The following is a 20,510-nucleotide window of genomic DNA, read 5'->3' as shown; positions in this document are numbered from 1 at the left end:
CTAATTTGGTCTCTGTTGACCCCAACATGATATTAAATAATTAGGCTTTTTAGTCTGTTATAAACTGGCAAAAATTATAGCCTGTTGACTTAAAATGAGACTTTCTGCCAAATTTATGGTCGAATATGGTTAAATTTGTTCTCCTTTTCTTTTAATACTAATCCCTATCAATCCGTGCATCAAACAGGTACCATAATGCTTAGTTCGCTGCACCTTATAAGAAAGGTCTACGCAAAATTTCATCCTGATTAGCCAAATAGTTTCAAAGAAAAAGTCAAACTGACAGAGAAACAGACTAAAAGAAATAGAATATATGTTGATTTTTGTCCAAATTTATTGAAAGGTCAACATTAAAAGAATAGCTGAGGTTTTCTGGGGGTTAATTTAAGTTGTGGTAACGGGTAAAGTTTGGAGGAAGGCCAAGGAAAATGTGAGAGGAAGTAATGAAGACCTGGTAAGAGATAGATTAATTTGAAAGTCAATTTCTTAAAGCTATTTACCGCATATAAAACTAACATTTAAACGAATATAATGATGATGCTTTCATATTTTTCTATTCCTCTTTAATTTCAGGATGAAGTCGCCAAGTATGACAAGATCTGCGAAGAAGCTTTCATTGCCTCTCGTAAGGAGACAGCTGTGAGGAATCGTGATTGGTTGGATTCTCCATGGAGTGGATTCTTTGAGGGTAGAGATCCAATGAAAATTCCTGCGACTGGTGTTTGTGAGTCCACACTGAATCATATTGGTATGAAATTCAGCACTCCACCTGAAGGCGACTTTGCACTGCACAGAGGTAAATACGATTCCTTGATTTTTCAGCAGAATTATTGTGGCTTCCTAAAAGTAAATTCATTTATTGCTAGTTTGTGCAGCATTAGATTTGAAGAAACCTTGTTAATTAAATCACCTTTACAAGTTTTCATCTAAAATAACAAGTCGGACCCACATAATATTTAGCTGACAAATCAAGATTACTTCTGACTAGTCAGTTTTCATTTGTTATTGTTTCGTTATTGGCAATAAGTCATAAATTTTTAAACTAATATTTTAAGATTTATTTATAAGAAAATCAATAAAGCTCACTTTGTAGAACATCAGATTGAAGATCTCAAAGTTTCAGTTTTAATTTCCAGTCATGGCACCTGCTTTATTTTTGGGGAATTTATTTACTATTAATACAATATTTTCAATTTCTAAAAGAAATTAAGATATTTGCTTAAAAGATTGATTAACAGACAGAGACAAAAAAAAAATTATATTATGAGTGGGTTATCTATATTGTTATAGGGTTATCTATATTGTTGCCCTCTGTTCAGTCTTGAAACAATGCATATCCCTGTGTGAAGGTGCCTGCACGAGTCAGTTGTGAAGTAAGTGTTGCATAATCTTAAACCATAATGCTGAGATAATCGGTGAGCTTGTCCACATACAGCACATGGTACTCCAAAATGCTTGCCCATATTAGTACTAACCAAGCTGAACTTGGGTGATTTAATAGGAATCTGTATGTCAGCATAAAAGAATGCTGATTTGTATTAATAAAATTAACTGCATGTGTGTGTTGCTCATGTTGATATAACTCCGATAAAAACACATCAGATTATCTGTTTTAATTTATTGATTGAATATTTATTGAAATCAAAAATACAATAACATAAACTGAAATTAAATATTTTAAAATCCTATTGTAAACTTCTGTATTCTCCCTTTTATGCTCATATTTGTCCATAATTGCTGACCCTCCTTCATTATCATTGGCCTTGCTGATTTAACACCTAGATCTCAGTTTGTTTTTATGTATTTAAAGTTAGGTATGTGTACATATTTGTATATTTCTGTGTATAATTCACTCCTAAACCAAATAATTGATCATAATGAATTTTTAAATCCAGCTGCAAAGTGCAAAGGTCAATGATGTGGGCTATCTTAACTTTAACTTAGTTTTATGGAAAGAAGTCAGAGAGAATGAAAGTCATTTGTGAAAATTCATATACAGTCCTGGTCAAAATCATAAGACCACTTAAGAAAGTAAGCGTTTACACATATTATCGAATTTTTAATCAAACAAATGGTTGAAACAATTGCCAAAAGGGAAAATATGATGGAAAAAAATTAAATCTGTTTCATTCGAAACCTTAACCCTGATCTAATTATTTTTTAAAAAACAAACATTTTCACCTGGTCAAAATAAGTCCACTGATAATTTATCTAACAAAAGGCAATTATAAATTACTAAAAAGGGTCTCGGTATTTAGTATAGCTTCCATTATTACGAATTAAAAAATTCTCTTTGGCATGCTTGCGACTAAGTTTTTTGTCAGTTGCGAAGGAATTTTATCCTATGTACTGAAGACTGAATCAGAAAGTTCCTTTATCGAATCATACTGGGTTCCATCCTTAAACACTTTTGCCATCCATCCCCAAAGATTTTCAATGGGATTGAGGTCCGGAGAACATGCTGGATGATCTAACAATTCTATATTATTTGAAGAAAAGTATTCTCATGCTTGTCGAGAAGTGTGTATCGCAGCGTTGTCTTGCTGGAAAATCCAATTTCTTCCACACAGACGTGGACCTTCATTCCTGATAGAAGCATTTTCAAGCATTGAAATGTACTTCAATGATGTTTGCCGGCCTTTCACTACTTGCAACTTCAGGGTCCCAGCTGCTGAGAAAACACCCCAGATCATTAAAGACCCTCCTCCACTATGCCAAGTTGAAAAAGTCTCTTTGGGTAAATTTTTATCATGCCAATAGTGTTGAAATCCATCTGGACCATCTAGATTAAACTTTTTCTCATCGAAGAAAATTACATTTTTCCACTTCTCTTCATCCCAAGTCTGGTATTTGGAGGCATATTTAAGTCGGTTAGTTTAGTGCTGTTCAAGAAGACGTGGTTTCTGCAGTCACTTTAAATGATTGAAACTCTTCATTTTCAGATGCCTTCTGATGGTTTTAGGACTACATTCTGCTGCTGTTTGGCTTTTCAATCGACTTGAGCTCATACTGGAGTTTTTTTTTAAACTTCTTCTGATACGGTGATCCAGTGATGGGGTTATTTGTTTTGGTCGATCTGGACTCTTTTTGTGCCCATATTGATCTGGATTTCTTAAAATATTTGTGATGACCATTTTGCTACGATTCACTTCGTTTGCAATGGATCTATGGGAGAGTCCACCCCTATTAAGCTCAAAGATCCTTCCTCTCTCAAACTCTGATAATGGTTTCCCTTTTGCCATTTATAATTTAGTAAGATGTTTTTTATCCACTAACAAGTTGCTTTTAGTAACATAGAAAGTTTTTCGTATTCATTTTTTCAAAATTAGCTTATTTTATTAAAGTGGTCTTATCATTTTGACTAGGTGAAAATGTTTGTTTTTTAAATAAATAATTATAGATCAGGGTTAAGGTTTCGAATGAAGCAGATTTAATTTTTTTCCATCATATTTTCCCTTTTGGCAATGGTTTCAACTATTTGCTTGATTAAAAATTCGATATTATGCGTAAACGCTTACTTTCTTAAGTGGTCTTATGATTTTGACCAGGATTGTATGTCCAATTTTTGTTAACAATGGGTATTAGACATCAATTGATATTCTCCAAATTTCAGTTTCTGTTGGAGTATTTTGAAGACGTTATAAATGGGCACACTCTCCCATTTGAAAATATATCCGAATTGCATAGTGTACTTTTTTCCAATTAAAAAAAAAAATTTTATTGTAAAGATACTTATTAAAATGAGAAATTTGTTTCTGAGCAAAAATAATTATTAAATAATAAAATAAATGTTATATTTCAGGTGTTAAACGTATTCTCAAGTCTCATGAAGAAATGGTGAAGAATCGTGTGGCTGACTGGGCTCTTGGAGAAGCTCTTGCATTTGGTTCCCTTCTTAAAGAAGGTGTGCATGTACGTCTCAGTGGTCAAGATGTGGAGAGAGGCACATTCAGGTAAAAATCTTTGCAACAACTGTGAAAAGAAATTCTGGTTTTTATCATTCTTGAGGATTTTCTATTTTCATATGATAATTGGCATAAGAAGGCTAGGAAAAATATGGGAGGGAATAAGAATGTACTCGAGAAAGAGGGATAAATAAGGTACCCTAACCACTGCACCACGGGTCCTTGCAGTGGTTAGAGTACTTAGAATAATCAATTGTAAAAAGTGACCTTCTCCTGAAGGTTGAAGGTTCAATCCTCAGTGTGAGCGACTGAAAAATACAATTGTAAATTACTTAGGACCTCTATTCAGTCATGGCTGATAGAACAAACGCACGCTACCCCTGTGAAGTAAATAAAGGGTTTAGCTCGCAATTCCCTTCAAATTCATGAGTTCGACAAGATACACCTGAAGAAGGTCGGAGGTTACTAAAACGTGAAAATCACACTCGAGATGAGAACAGTATTCCGATGAATATAAATAATATGAGATAGTATTAGTTCATTTTTCTTCACTTGCTTTTCTAAGAATTAAAAAAAAAAAGAACTGCTGAAATCTATAACAACATGGACCGATGCACGTGTCCAGTTTGAATTCAGTTTGTTCCTTAGCACCACTTTCACTTAAAGATGTTGGCAACCTTCATGTATTCCCTTCTGGTAGTATGTTTTTAGAAGAAATTCGAAACTAATGCCAAGAACAGAATAAAGCCGGTCTAAAAAAGTCGATGATTCAGAAATTTACTTCTATTTTACTAAAGATTGAATTGATGCTACCAGATCAAGCTGTCTGAAGATATAAACTGCCTAACTTAAATGCACGAAACATGTTTTTTGCCTTTAACTTTGTAAAACTCAATCATATTTTGTAAAGTCAAAAACAAAAAAAGTTTTACTCTACAAAACAACCAAACCAAACTTCATGAATAAACATGTGAAGATATAAGAAACTTCAAGCATAAAAACATTGGATTCAGCATTGAAACGGGTTTATATGCTGCAAAACAAACAAAGTAGTCTGTGAATTTAATTCTGCTTAACTGACACCTGTATCAACTTAGCCATATATTCAGAAAAACATTTTCTTCTTCCAATCTTTTTATTGCAGAATTTTTTTATTTTTAAAGAAAATATATTTCTTTTTAGTCATCGTCACCATGTTCTGCACCATCAGAATATCGACAAGAAGACCTACCTGTCGTTAAACAACCTGTACCCAGACCAGGCCCATTACACTGTCTGCAACAGTTCCCTTTCTGAATTTGGTGTCCTTGGTATGTATAACTCTCATTTTAATCATTTTTTAACCTCTGTTTTTAATCATGCTTGCTTGTATACAGACTAGCATCCATATTACTCCACCAATCATCACAAATTCAGTTAAAATATTGGTCATACTACAATGATAAAAAAGAAATTGTTAGGCAGAATAAAATATTGTTTCTCAAATGCAATGCTGTTTAGGTCCAACATAGAAAATCTAACTTTATATGTTAGATAAAGTTCTCCCCTCTTTATATATATATATATATATATATATATATATATATATATATATTAATCTAATGACCAATATATGGAATTAGAATACACTGTCGCCCTGCAGAAAGTAAAAGCCTCTTAATTGGGCCACCTATTGATCATGGGTGGCAACCTGTAATGCCTAAGGAGGGGTTTCTGGTGGTTGAACAGATCATGTTCAGTCCTATTAGGACATGAGACGCAACACGCCACTTTGGCTGTTACTTAGACTAAGATGGGCCGTTGAATAGGCTGGATCCAATCAGACAAGCACAACAAAAATATACTCCCCACATTAGACAATAAACTGATTTAGTAAGTGGTGGCCAAATGGTCAATTAACTTGCTAAAGAATGGATAAAACACAGCTGGAAAACTAACATCTTTTCTAGAAATGAGGCCATTAGAAAAAACAAAGGAAACACTGCTGCTTGAGTCCATCAGCAGGATAAGTATACTTCTCCTGTATCGTTAAGGCAAATAGGTTTCCCCCTTCCCCCACCACTTCCCACATAGAGAAATGAAAAATCCAAAATAAGTAAATGTCAAATAAGAAGCCTCAAAAAAGAAACCACTATAAAGTTTCACATAAATCCAGTTCAGATTCAGAAACAGAACAAAAAAAACAAAATCTGTATTAAAATCTTCCTTATTTTATATTTATTGAAGCAGCTGAAGGAGGACCAATAACAAAATAGCGAAAAATCTTTTTAAGCATCAAACCTAAAATGATAAAGAAACTAAATAACAGCACCCTACTAGTGGAAGTAGAAAGCCAAAAACATAGAAATCTTCAAATGGAGACTTTCTAATAATCAAAAAGTAAAAATCTACCCCCATAAACTGCTGAATACCAGTAAAGAAGTGATCAGGAGTATCTGTGCGCCTTGGGAGAACTTAAAATTAACTTGAGAAATCAAAATGAGGAAAAAAAAAGCTATCAATGAAAAAAAAATCCAAATTAAAAGATATGGTGAAACTATCAATACAAATTCCTACATCTTAACTTTAATACTCATCAAATCCCAAGTAATATCAAAAAAGGGTATGACAAAATAAACACCAGATCATACACACCAAACCCCCCTCAGATGCTACAACTGCCAAAGGTAGACACCATCGAGACCAGTGCACACGCTCTCCAGTTATGTATGAGATGTGGAGAAAACAAGACCCATACAGATTGCTAAAAAGAGCCAAGATGTACTAACTGTCAAAAAGGCCATAGTGCAAACTCAAAAGAATGCGACAAATGGAAGAAGGAAAAAGAAATTACAAAAATATAACCTTCCAAGAAGCTCATGACCTAAATGAAAATACAAGATTCTCTGAAATAACAAAAAAAAACAAAAAACATACAGCATGCCACCGGACCAAATAACCAAACAATAAACAATTTCTGTTTTACGCTTTTAACGAACGTAAATTTCACGGTGTCTGTTTTTTGTTGGTATTTTGTTACATTAGGTCCCCCGCCACGATTTGTTTTGAAATTACTACTCTTAAAGGTTTTCGACGATGCTGAATAAGAAATGCATATTTGCAATTCGCAGAGGCAAGTAGTTTTCAAGATATAAAGACCTGTGCTATGCACTATAATTCACTGGCGGACATGAATAAACACCCCAACCTCCCAATATTAAGATCGGTTTTTGGAATGAAATCCGACAATCTCCCCATGTTAAGAACAGCTTTAGGAGTAAACACCGTCAATATTCCCATGTTAAGAATGGCTTTCAGAATAAACACCCCTCACCTCCCCATGTAAAAAACGGCTTTTGGAATAAATGCCCCCATCCTCCCCATGTTAAGAACGGCTTGCAGAATAAACAATGCCTACCCACCCATGTTAAAAATTATGGAGGTGGAGCTAAAGTAAAAATTTATTTTTTTTAAAAATAAATTGTTAGTTTAAAGCACAATGCTACCACGGTTTTAATAAAGGAAAAGCATTCATATTTTCTTATATAAAAACAACTCTGGGGTGGGGGAAAGCATACTTTCTAGTTGGTTAGAATAAGGGGTTTGTATTACTGTAAACATAAATTCGAAAAAGTTGTCAAAAAACAAATATATAACAAATAAGTTATCAAAGGCAAGAGAAGTTAATTTTCAACCTAACTGGATAATTTTTTTGTTTTTTATTTAATGTAAACTGTTTATTCAGCTCGAAAAACATCCAGTGTTTACCGATGCATTGGGAAATTCAAAATGGCGCCAAACTCTCTGCTAAAAATGGTAAGTTTGGGAAAATGAGTTTAAAATGAAAAACTATACCACATACTGTTAAAAACCCACCAGGTATATGTCAGCGTATGTCACAGTAACATATATTGCGCTAGTTTCTAACAGTATTTTGTATATTTTTTATTTTTAACTCATTTTCCCAAACGTACTGTGTTCAACAGAGAGTTTGGCGCCATTTTGAATTTTCCAACACCTCGGTAAACACTGTATGTTTGTCGAACTGAATAAACATGTTACATTAAATAAAAACACTAAAAAAATTATCCAGTTGGGTAGAAAAGTAACTTATCTTGCCTTTGATAACATTTATTTGTTATATATGTTTTTTGACAACATTTTTGAATCTATATGTACAGTAAAACAAACCCAAAATAAGTTTTATCGAAAAAAACCAAAACATTTTTTTACTTATGCTTTATTTCTTAAATGTATCAATTTGTGTTTTACGCTTTTAATGATTGTTTAATAAAAAGTTTTTTTTATATCCATGTGTAGTCAATCGTTATTTTTCGTCATTTCAAAATGGTATAATTTTATCGTAAGGACCGCCAAAATACAGAATGTTTTTATATACCTATCAATTAAACAGATAATGAAATATTGTAATTTGGAAGTCATCAACTCGTGGACTGCTCATTTCTACCGGCAATAAAATGGCGAAAATAGTTCCGCATTACGAAAAATATTTTTATTATATTTAATATTAATTTCCGTGTTACTATTTTAACGAGTAAAAAAAAAAAAGAAAGTGTGTTAAAGTCAAAATCGTATTTAATATTAATTTCTGTGTTACTATTTTAACGATTTCCCCGACGAATGTTTTTTTTTTTTTTTTTTTTTTAATAAGGTGATATTTACTTTTTAATAAATAAAAACACAGATGATAAAGATTCATTTTTATAAAATTTCACAGAAAACGGGATTGTAAATTTCTAGTTTATCGATTTTGAATAAACCAGATGTTCCATTTTTATATATATAGATATATATATGTTTATAATATAAAACTGAATGTCTGTGTGTGTGGGTCTGGTCACGAATAGGCTCCTATATGGTTGACTATTTTAAAAAACTGATTACATATAATGATAGATGTATCGAAACACAGGAATGGGTATGTTTGATCTGGCAGAACGGTGGTTCATTAAAATTGTGGGGTCTGCGTTTGCGCCTGACCTTCATAGAATGGAAATAGGCACAAACTTTAATAAAGACTTTTCATGTCTATCTGCGCAAGTATATTGTGATAATTATGTTTCAGTTTGGAGATATGGTATAATAAAATTATGGGGTATTCGTTCGCGCCTGACCTCCATAGAATGGAAATATGTCACAATGTTTAACAAGGTTTTTTAATATAGATCCACAGAATATTGTGATAAGTGTTTCAATGTGAACAGGTATGGTATAATAAATTATGGGGCTTACCTATTTTATTTTTACTTTCATCATATTTTGCTTTGGTTTTGATACCCCCAAATTCGAAGCTATCTCTTTGCAACCCTTCCTTTTCATAACCTATCATACTTTCATAAATCAGAGTCCATTTTCTGTAGGCTGTTTTTGAATACAGTCAATGGCGGGTACTTTTGCTAAGGAAAAACCTAAATTATATTCAACATTTCATCTTTATTTCAAAACTTCCTCAGAATGATTGATTTGAAGAAATAAAATCCAAGTACAATATTTGAAAATATTTGAATTTGTGATGTAAAAAGAACATCTTGATAACTCCCTCTGAAGATGAATCTGGTTGAATCTGCGAGCATTAGAGCTCAAAACAAGTACAACTAATCCACCAGCCAATTCCATCTTGAAACCCCAAAACTATTAAAGAAATAAAACAAAATATGGTGCCATTCTCTAATGAATAAATATATGCGTTAAATTTTCTACACTATTTCTTTAAACTTGATTATATGCTACTTATTCTACTAATAGATCTTTTCCCAATGAAGGACTGACATATTATATTTATAGAATTTATAAGAATGAGTCATAATTCAATCCATATTAAAGCTTTTTTGTTTTTATTTTGCAACTAAAATTGTTTTTGTTATTACTCAGGTTTTGAACTTGGTTATTCCATGACTAACCCAAATTCCTTGGTCATCTGGGAAGCCCAGTTTGGAGATTTCTCTAACACTGCTCAATGTATTATTGATCAGTTCATTTCCAGTGGTCAACAGAAATGGGTACGACAAAGTGGCTTGGTCATGCTGTTGCCTCATGGTTATGAAGGAATGGTATGTGCTACAATTACATCATTATGAGTACATTTTTAAAAATTTTCTTTATTCTTGAGCTTATCTCTCTAACTATAGGTATTCCCTTTTAATTTATTTTATTAATGTTTACCTTTAGCAGGCCATTACATCATGAGTGTCAATTTTACAATTAAATCATAATTTTTAGGACATCTTTAATTTTAGAAATTATGAAGTTTTGCAGAAAAAAATGATCATAAATACAAATTTAAAAAATATATATACACAAATGAGAATTGATTAAAATTAATCATATACTCACAAGATATAGTGACTCTCTCTGCTCTATCATTATTTTCATGGCAAGTGTTCAACTGAGCTTCAATTTATGCCCCCCACCCCCTCATGAATATTCACAGCAGATAATCGGCTAGCTACAACTGCCAACGCTTTGTCTGTGCTTAAAACTAAACTTCCATGACAGAATTTCCATGAGTAGAGTTTCTTAGAACTACCAGTCTGTTAAACACAATACTGCAGGACTGCTTTCAGTTGACTATAACATGGATATTTTCTTGAGCTGTCCTCTAATGATCAAATTCTACTTAAGTTTCACCATTATCAATCATCAGTGTTCTCATCAGCCACCTGACACTCATTAACCCTTATCCTTGAGTGACTTTGGACCTTGATAAGCAGTCCCTCTACACACACACTCTCCCCAATAAAAAAAATCTTCAAAAGAGAAAACCTGTCATGACATGGATAAAACGGTTCATTTGTTTAACAAGATTTTCAATACGTCATTGGTAGAAAACAATGTTTCAAAAATAGTAAATTTTCTTGATTTGACATTACATTTTAATGATCTAAAATCAAATTAAATTAAATAAAAGTTAGGCTTACAAAATGATGCCAAAAAAAATTCTCAAAAATAAAGAGAATCTTAAAATTGAAATAAAGTGTGTGAACCTCATTGCCAATCTAATATTATAAGTCATCAAATTTTATCCTTTTTTTTTTTTTTTTTTTACAAGGTAGTCACCACTTATCAAGGCCCAGAAGCCACTCAAGGATAAGGGTTATTGCGTGTACAGTACGTTAGTATTGGAGATTTGATAAAGTGTCTTACTTAAGGGGGCGGTTCATCGGGAATTTGTTTACATTGGACTTGAAGACATCCAGGTTGTAGTCAGGTGGGAAACAGGCAACCAGAACAGTTCCACAGATGTGCACTTCTAAGAAAGAAGCTTTGTTCATGAAATCTACGTTTTGATTTTGGCACAGATAAGGAGTGGGGGAAATTTTTTACAGTGGTTTCAGCTAGACAGGTGTTTATCGTGAAAGATTGACGAGGGGCGACCAGAGATTGGAGCTCAGACAGGCACCTGCCATGGTAGTAATGATAAAACAAAGACGGGCTCGCAACGTCTCTCCTAGTGGGAGAGAGGTTGCAGGGAAGAGAAAGGGGCATCACCCACTAGGCCATGAAGCCTATTTTCTACTCTGTCAAGGCAGGATAGGCTGTTTTTAGCAGCTCCTTCCCAGATGTGGCAGCAGTACTCCATCCTTGGACGTACTTGGCTTTTATATAGATAGAGAATTGCATCCGGGGTGAGATATCTTCTGGAGCGGTAGAAGGATCCTACAATTTTTCCAGCGACTTTGGCAACTGACTTGATGTACGTGTTCCATTTCAGGTCAGGAGTAAAGGTCAAACCCAGAAGCTTATCAAAACATGTAGCTTCCTCTAGACGAGAGACACCCATTTTAATTGATGCCAGATGGGGATCAGAGCGTTGATGATGTAAAGATAGGAGCTTGGTTTTAGATGCATTAAAAGTAACCAGCCACCTCCTCTCCCACTGTACCATGCGCTCAAAATCAGAGGAGAGAGAATTGGAGAACTTTGTCATTTACGACCTTTGATTTGTTGCCAGAGATGGTCGTGTCATCAGCATAGATGTCAACGAATGATTTAAGTATATGTTTTAGGAGATCATTGATGTATATCAGGAAGAGAGTTGGGCCTAGGATGGACCCCTGAGTGAATCCAGTATTAATATTGAGGGCCTCTGATTTCTGCCCATCAACCACTACTCTTATGAGCTTATCCTTCCAAAAATTAAAAAAAAATTGTGGGAACCTCATTATTTTATCCATTGTTTTCAATCCTCTCATAGTATTGTGTATATATATATATATATATATATATATATATATATATAACTATTATACTATTGTTTCTTATGAGGAATTCATTATCTGAATAATTGCAAAATTGCAATGAATATTATGTTCCTGATTGAACAGTGAAAATATCCAAATTGTCTCACCCCCTGCCATAAAAAGGTTCATCTTTGTGTGGTGTGTAGTTTGTAAATTAAGGAAATGTTTAAAACAGGTCACTAATGAGGATTGAACTGATGACCTATGAGGAAAAGAATGCTTATTGGACCACAATAAGCAAATTTACCTTAATAAAAAAAAGGAACAAATGAGTGCCAGCAAATCTGTATTTTCATTGTTTAAAAGCATTAACTGCGATTATTTAATGTCTGAAATCTGTTGACTTAAATGAGATGAAGAAAAGAGAAAATGTCTAGTGATTTTTAATTTTAATGGTTCTATTGAAATCAGTGGGTAACCACTTCGCTGGTCGAGTTTCTAACCTCTTTCAAAATCAGATTGAGCTGTGGAAATAGCCATGACATACCTCATCTTCAAACATCCATTTTTGCTTCATGTGTAGATAAAAAAGAAATGGCAAAACAAAAATCATAGGTTACTGGTGATCAAACTCATAATCTTTTAAGAAATGATCACTGCTTGTTGCATTGCAATAAGCAAGTTCATTTTAATAAGAAAAAGGTGAATGAACAATCTGTATTCACGTTGGGTAAAAAGAAAGACTTAATTTTTGAAATCTGTAGACATAAGTGTCTAAGAAACAATAAGATTTGAGAGAATGAGTCTTGTGCTACATTATTTTTGATGGAGACAAGTTGATTATTATTTTTATATTGATCCAGTAGAATTCAACTTTAATAGTTCCATTGAAGTCGATTTAAACATTTGCCTGATCGAATTTCAAACCATTTTCAATAATTTTTATTAATTTTCATTTTTTAGGGTCCTGAGCACTCCAGTGCTCGCCTGGAACGTTTCCTCCAAATGTCTAATGATGATCCTGAATTTTTCCCTGTAAGTACAATATATTTTGCTTATTTCTGCAAATGGGTTTTCCTTTTATGTGTATCTCTTGTTTATAGCTTTACTAGCTGGCCGCCCGGTGTTGTACAATGTGCTTAAACAGGATATTTTAATTTATGCAGATTGCGTATCTACTATTATAGAATCAATCCTCTATTGATTATTATATATATTTTTTTTTTTTTTTTTTTTTTACAAAGGCATCACCACATTATCAAGGCCCAGAGGCCACTCCTTTCCCCATTGTACTACGTGCTCAAGATCAGAGGAGAGAGAATTGGAGAGAACTTGGTCGTTTACTGTCTTAGATGTGGTACCATAAATGGTAGTGTCGTCAGCATAAATGTCTACAAATGATGTAAGGATATGATTTGGAAGATCATTAATGTAGATCAGGAAATATTACTAGGAATAATTTGCCTGGTGGACTAATTAGCAAAAAACAAAACAAAATTCCATTCATCAAATTCTATCAGTGTTTCTTTACAATATCACATTACCTGATATTTGGGTTTAACGACAGATGCCCTGGAAAAGTTATTTCTGATTAATGTTTAATTTTAAAATTTGTAAATAAAGAAATGATTTGCGGTGATTTTAAATAGTACCTCTTTTATATTAATGGAACTTCTTAAGAAAAAAATAAAATAATGAGATACATCTGGGCTTGAACAAGGAATTATTCGATTTGTAGTCTAATGCTTTACCACTGGAGCTATACCTCCAGATGACAAATCTTTTTAAATAAATGATTTAAGATTTTATTTTCCTTGATCTGTGTAACATAAAATATTCCCCTGTAAAAATTCTTATCTATAAGAAAGAAAAAACTAATTTTAAAATCGGATTTTTGGATTTTTGATACTTGTCCCATGAATTTCTGTACAAAACATATCAAAGAACACTTGTCAGACATATGTTACCTTTGTGTGAAATTTGCAAAAGATAGGTTCCAAAATGGTTGAGCCTATGAGGAAGGAACTCACACACGCACACAAAGTGACTTTTATATAAGAATGTAGATTCTTTATTTTATTAGCATTTTGTAACATTGTAGTAATAATAAGCAATTTGTGACCTGTTGAAATGTACTGGTGACACCAACAGTTGTAGAGATATTGTTTTCTTTGTTTATTCCAGTCACAAGGAGATAAAAAGAACGGATAATTCCATTACTTACTCTAGAATTTGATTTACTACTTATAGTAATATTTACAATAATTTACATTTACATGAAGTACATCTTTCCTTTCCAACCTCCATAGGGTTAAGGAGGACTCAAAACACTTAAATGGATGGGTGAGGGGTGTATAATGAAAGTCTGCACATTCTCTTCATCCCGAATGCTTTTATGGTCTAACTAGCAGGAATCAAATTCAATTTATTGATAAAAATAGCAAAGCACAACAAATCGAAATAAAAACAAAACTGTAGATGTAATCCTAACTTTAACTTTATTTTTAATGCAAGTTTCTGCTCAATTTAATCTTGTGTAGAATTTTATATTTTTAACCTTATTTTTACACTTCAACTTGTTACAATCAAGTGTGTATTTATTTTGCGGCAACAAACCTAACAAGTTTTAGATGTTTTCAAATATTTGAAAAATTAGATTAAAGAAAGAAATTGCTACAATGATCATGACAAATATTTTAGAAAGTGGTTTCTTCACAAAATTAAATGATGAATTCTTGCACATAAAAATTAAATTTTTGGAGCATAGTGTTTGGAAACCTTAACTCTACCTTATTGCTTTAAACAAGTACTTGCTAACCGATGGTTCATGGAAAAAATTTTATGGTCCATATAAAAATGAATAAACCCTATGCAAAATGCGTAATTACTTGGATAAACTTTAAATTTTTCTTTTGTTTTTAGCTATTAACAGATATAGTATCTGTCTGAAGTCAAAACTATACCTTGAGACAATTGTACTATCTTTCTGTGCTCAAAATAATAGTCGTAATAATAATAAAGAAGTAAAAAGATTTATTTTAGTTATGCAAGACGATCTTAACAGGTGTGTTTATAGTTTATGAATTTCCAAATGAAATCCAAGTAGAATAGTTATAAGGGTTGTAATGTCTAATTTGATAATTATACTATAACTTTGTGACCTTTTAATGGGTGCATTTCATATTAATAAACTAAGTAATTGCCTATCAGCTATATTACTTCTGGAAGTACTTATGATTGGATCAGAAGGGTGTAATTTTAAGATAAATAAGGGTCCCTGTCATATCAAAGAATCTGCTTTTTATTATTTTTTTAGTGTTTGAATTTAAGTTTCAAGATAAGTCCAGTATTTGGCCCTTATCTTAAAATTAAATCCTTTTGTTTTGGTTGTAATCCTACTTCCAGAACAAATAACTTGATTAATGGATGATTACTCAAACAATATTGATGTAACTTCACATGCTTATGTTTTACTAAATATTAAATTGTTAAATTGTTTTTAATACAAATAAATTACACAAGAAAAGAAATAAGTAGTCTACCATAATTGAGGGAGATCTGAGGGCTCTCTTTTCATTAGCTACTATACTAAGGTTTAGTGGAGAGCTACTTCTTTCTTAGGATTACTCTAGTTAAGCTTGATCATCATCATATAATGTTGAGTATTTAGCAAGGAACATCACATGCATTTTTTTTGTATTTTTTGTCTTTAATATTACTCTACCAAAGATTGAACCCTAGTCTCCTGACCCATTAGCAAACACTTTTACTGTTATGCCACATGGGCCTGTAAAGAAAACTTAATTATTTTTGACCAGTTTATTGACTTTATTTCATTTTTAGTGCTAATAGTAATGTTTACCAAAATATTTTGTAAAGAAGCACCATTAAAATAATGTGTTTAATGGTGTAACCTTTTTTCTTTTCAGCCGGAAGGTCCTTCTTTTGAGATGCAGCAATTGCATGAAATCAATTGGTTTGTGTGTAACTTCACTACCCCTGCCAGCCTCTTCCATGCTCTGAGAAGACAGGTAGCTCTGCCGTTTCGCAAGCCAGTAAGTTTATGTATTGAAAAAAAAAAAATATATATATATACTAGTTGGCCCTCCCACATTAAAGTAGGTAGGATGGATCAACACTTAAATTAGCAATATACACGGACAAGAAAATGCTTTGGATAATCAGATTTCAAGGGAGTTCTGCTAAAATTACCATATTTTAAAAACCAAAGTCCTCAAAGTACAACTGCTTTGTACGGAAATGAATATACTTTCAAATGAATTAATAAATAATAATGTACATTATTATTTATTAAAAGTTTTAAGCAAATAAAATGATAAAAATGTGAACATCGTTTTCAGTCAGATTTTGTAAAGTCCTACCACCCCACCATTCCCCGATTTGTAAATGCTCGTACTGCATTTGTATTAAGAATTTTGTCATGAAATTTGGAAACTAACCATAACGGATGTCACTTTTAATAGTTTGGGGTGTCAGAAATAGCATAGCCCTATCATTAACTGAAAGTCAGAATGGTAACCTCCTCATCCTTCCATAATTGGTTAAAGATCCTCTTAAAACTGCACATAATCGTCTTTAGAATAAAAAAAAAAACACAGGATTTATATCTCTTAGAAAAAAAAAATTGTTAACTGCCCTAAAACACTGAAATGGCTCAAAATAGGGAACCATTTTACATTAAGTTCTAAAATAATTTTTGTTTATCTTTTATTAGTTTTTCAGGATGTTCACACGTAAATTGCCTACAAAGGTAGAATCACATATTTTGGAGAAGTGGTCAGATGGGGGTGGGGGTAATGAAAGGTATTAATCTACAATAATACCAAAGAAATATTGCTATATATTCATTTTTAAACAGTCCTAGATTTAGATTTCAGATTTTTGTACATAAAATGCATTACAATTCAACTTTGACTTCTAACTTTTCTTTTAATGGATACATGGCATTTTAGGGGAATTGCAGCATACTTAATGTGCATTTACTGCTGATTATTTGGGAACCATTAATTTCTGGAGATTTTCAGTAGCATTTTCTGATTGCTAGCATAAAATTACACTTATAAGGCAAATTTCATTGCTTAATGTTCTAACAAAGATATAACAATTTCACTAAAAAAGTAGGTCAAAAAGAGTGACTAAATGCATATGGCCTTCAAGAGAGGAAAAATATCCAAACGTACGAGGCACAAAAATAGTTATAACTTTCTTAATTTTAATCAGATTTTAAAATTTTAAAGATTTTTTCTTAGCTTATCAAGCTCTTTCTACATATGCCATTATTGAAATATTTTAAGCCATTTCAATTTTTTTCATGTGTATTTAAATAAGACTACAAAATTGAGTTAAACGCCAGTGACCAACAGTTAATGCCTCTGTTATTGTGCTAAACTAGAAGTAGACAGTTATCATAGGATTGCATTTTAGATAAGTTTTAATTCATCTGACAATTGCAATGAGTGTGAAATGCTGTTCATTTGTGTAAATTATCTCTTCAGAAGATATTCTTTAAACTAATATTCGAATTTAAGTTAAATTTGAACAAGAATAAAATGTTTTGGAAATCTTCATGTAATATATATAGAATAGTTAAGAAATAAACAATTTCTTTGTCTTAAAATACCAAACTAGCATTGCAAAAGCCTCATTTAATTGTAATCATTTTAATATGAATAAAATAAACAATTATGAGATGACAGAAAATATGAAATGAACTCTTGTAGAACAAACAATGAGAAACAGACAGAAAAAGAAGTTGTTTGAAGGTTGTGACAGTCCAGTCTTGTAAGGTTACACCATTGAGTATGAGACAAGTAAAAGAATGACAATATTGAATGATTTTAATAATAAATTATTTACCAACATGTTACACTAAGATTGTAATTGATGTAAGGTTCACAAATCTTTGAGGTATACCTCTTTGTCAGGAGGAGAAATAAAAAGAACGTATACAATCAATCGGTAAAGGTTTTCATTCACATAATTGTTGAATTAATTTTAGAAAATTTGGGTTAGAGACAGATAATTTAGAATAAATTATGAAAGACTCTTCGACCATAAAAAATAGTCTGAATTATTGAAACTTGGTTATTTGTGAATTTTAAAAATCAAATTTTACGTTGGGATGTTTTGTATCATATCGGTCAACAGACAATGGACAATTAGAATCTGATAAACAAACAGGTTTTCAAAGTTAATTTTGAGACTGATATTACATACATAAACATGATATAAAAAGATGTTAAACAACTAGGGTTTTAAGTTGTTGAATAAGTTAGGAATTTGAAAAACAAAATGATATTGGCTAACATATCATAAATACTAAACTATAAACTGAAAAGCATCATTTAATATTGAAGTACAAATATAATCAACAAATTTAGTTTTTGTATTAAAGGACTAAATAATGGAATGGACTTGTACGTATCTGTTTGAATATCACAAGTAATAAATCCAAAGAAAGGTTCAAACTGATAATTTAATTTTCTAATTCATTTAAATAAATAAAATACTTATGAAAAAACTATTGAATTAAAATCAAAGAAAAGAGTGTTAGAAAATAAGAGATAAAATTATTTTTTTTAAATTTGTTTTATTGCAGTCACTCTGAAAAGGTTGAAGCCTTTCTAGGTGATCTTAAGAATTAAACAAAGTTTTTGTTAGCAGAAAAATCTGAATGTACACAAAAACTCTTAAGAAAAATTTTGTTTATTTGCACATGGAATGGTTTAGTTGGTAGAAGAGAGCTAAAATGATAGAAGTGGTAGCAGAGTTACATAAGAATATGATATAAAGAAAGTGAAAAGGAAGTAGCAATATCTTAATGAGACAGAAAATAGGGTGAGGAAGAGGGAATAAAGATTAATAGTAGCAGGAGAGTAAGAAGATAGAGAAAAGGACAAAATAGAAAAAAAGGATATGCAATAAATAAACATTGATTTTAAGGGTTGTCTAGTTATGAAAGTTTCATTATTTTTAAAAGATAAAAACAAAAAGTTATGAGATATTGGTTGGATGATAGCCTCTCGCAGAATGAGCTCTGATGGACTGCTTGAATTTTTAATACATCTCCCTAGCTATCATCTGAGGCAACATGTCCATTATGATGTCATCCAGCAATGTCTACATCTTAAGAAAATAAAACTTGCCTCGTTTACAGTTAAGTAAATAAGAATTTATTGAAATACATTTTACTGACAAATTAGGTCATTTTCTAATGACTTTGTGTATGAATCTATATATCTATAAAAGTGAAAGTGTCTGTGTGTGTCTGTCTGTGTACATTTCCCTACACTATAACTCTGTTAATTTTCAGTCTACAGACTCAAAATTTGATATACAGGATAGTGAGATTTAGGAAAATCTTTAATCAGTTTTCAGCCAGAAATTTGGCTGTTAAGGGGTCAAAGTTCAACGATTTGACCTTTGAAAACTCTACCAAACTCTTCCGCCAATTTTGGGTCTAAACACTTGAAATTTCAGATATAGGTTCCTTGGACATGGATCTAACTTAATAACTTGGTTTGAGCCCAAAACAATAAATGTTAAAGGGTCATAATAAGGGTCAAAGTTTTTTTTTAATTTGGCCTGCGGTATCTACCAAATTACTCGGATAATTTCTGGTCTAAAGATTTGAAATTTTACATAAAGGGTATTCAGAGATAGGGCAAGCTTTTTAATCGGTTTGGGTCGAAAATTTGAGCTACAAATATATAAATCTATGTATGTATGTTTACATGTCTGCCTAAAACTTTTGACAGAGGCGACGGATTTTCACAAAATCGGTATCATTTTGAAGCTCGCCCCTTAAGACAACAAATACCGAAAAATTGGCTAAAAACATTAATTTCTTCACCCTCAACTGGGCACTTTTCTATAGGGAGGAGTTGCTTTTTTTGCCAATATTTTCGAAAGTCATCCCCTCTTTTTGATTGTCAAGCCTTAATTTAAACCTACATCACTTCCGGTATGGCGGTAGTCGTAACAGCAAAGACGTAATGTTTTTTTCACATTCTTTTCCTCCTTTGCGGTATGGGTTTGAGCCTGCCTTCCTACTACCACTTTTTTTTTTTTGGTCAACACACAACTCCAAACACCCGGGCAACGCCGGGCATCCATGCTAGTATTTAAAAAATATTAATAAGTTCAAAAACTGAATAACATAGTTCTATTCAGTCTTGAGTCTTTCCTCCCAGGCTTTATCTTCTCTTTGGGAAGGCATTAGTTTATTGCTAATTGTGTGAGGTGCCCCTATCGTTGAATGCCAACAGGACTACTTAAGCATTTTTTGTATGCCAGAGTGCACTTTTAGTGCACTGGTTTTTCTGCACCCCCCCTCCCCTCCCTAACTAATCACCTAAGAAAGCAAACAAGTTTTTTAAAAACTTTACGTTTTTCCAAAATCAAA

At 32.2% G+C, this 20,510-nt stretch overlaps 1 protein-coding gene across 2 annotated transcripts in view; it reads left to right on the top strand.

Annotated features, from left to right (window-relative positions):
• The window catches only part of LOC145266636 (2-oxoglutarate dehydrogenase complex component E1-like), a 146,565-nt gene that overhangs the window by 118,414 nt on the left and 7,641 nt on the right, over window positions 1-20,510 (top strand). For both annotated transcript variants that reach the window (XM_080122561.1, XM_080122560.1), the window contains exons 11-16: window positions 574-796; window positions 3,803-3,953; window positions 5,088-5,215; window positions 9,777-9,955; window positions 13,049-13,120; window positions 16,015-16,140. In XM_080122561.1, the coding sequence (XP_079978687.1) occupies window positions 574-796; window positions 3,803-3,953; window positions 5,088-5,215; window positions 9,777-9,955; window positions 13,049-13,120; window positions 16,015-16,140 (879 nt within the window). The remainder of the gene's footprint in view (window positions 1-573; window positions 797-3,802; window positions 3,954-5,087; window positions 5,216-9,776; window positions 9,956-13,048; window positions 13,121-16,014; window positions 16,141-20,510) is intronic.

The sequence above is a fragment of the Euprymna scolopes genome, chromosome 41, assembly GCF_053919585.1.
Source record: "Euprymna scolopes isolate OS-2025 chromosome 41, ASM5391958v1, whole genome shotgun sequence".
In the NCBI taxonomy this organism is placed as follows: domain Eukaryota; kingdom Metazoa; phylum Mollusca; class Cephalopoda; order Sepiida; family Sepiolidae; genus Euprymna; species Euprymna scolopes.
This window is presented reverse-complemented; position numbering and strand designations above follow the sequence as displayed.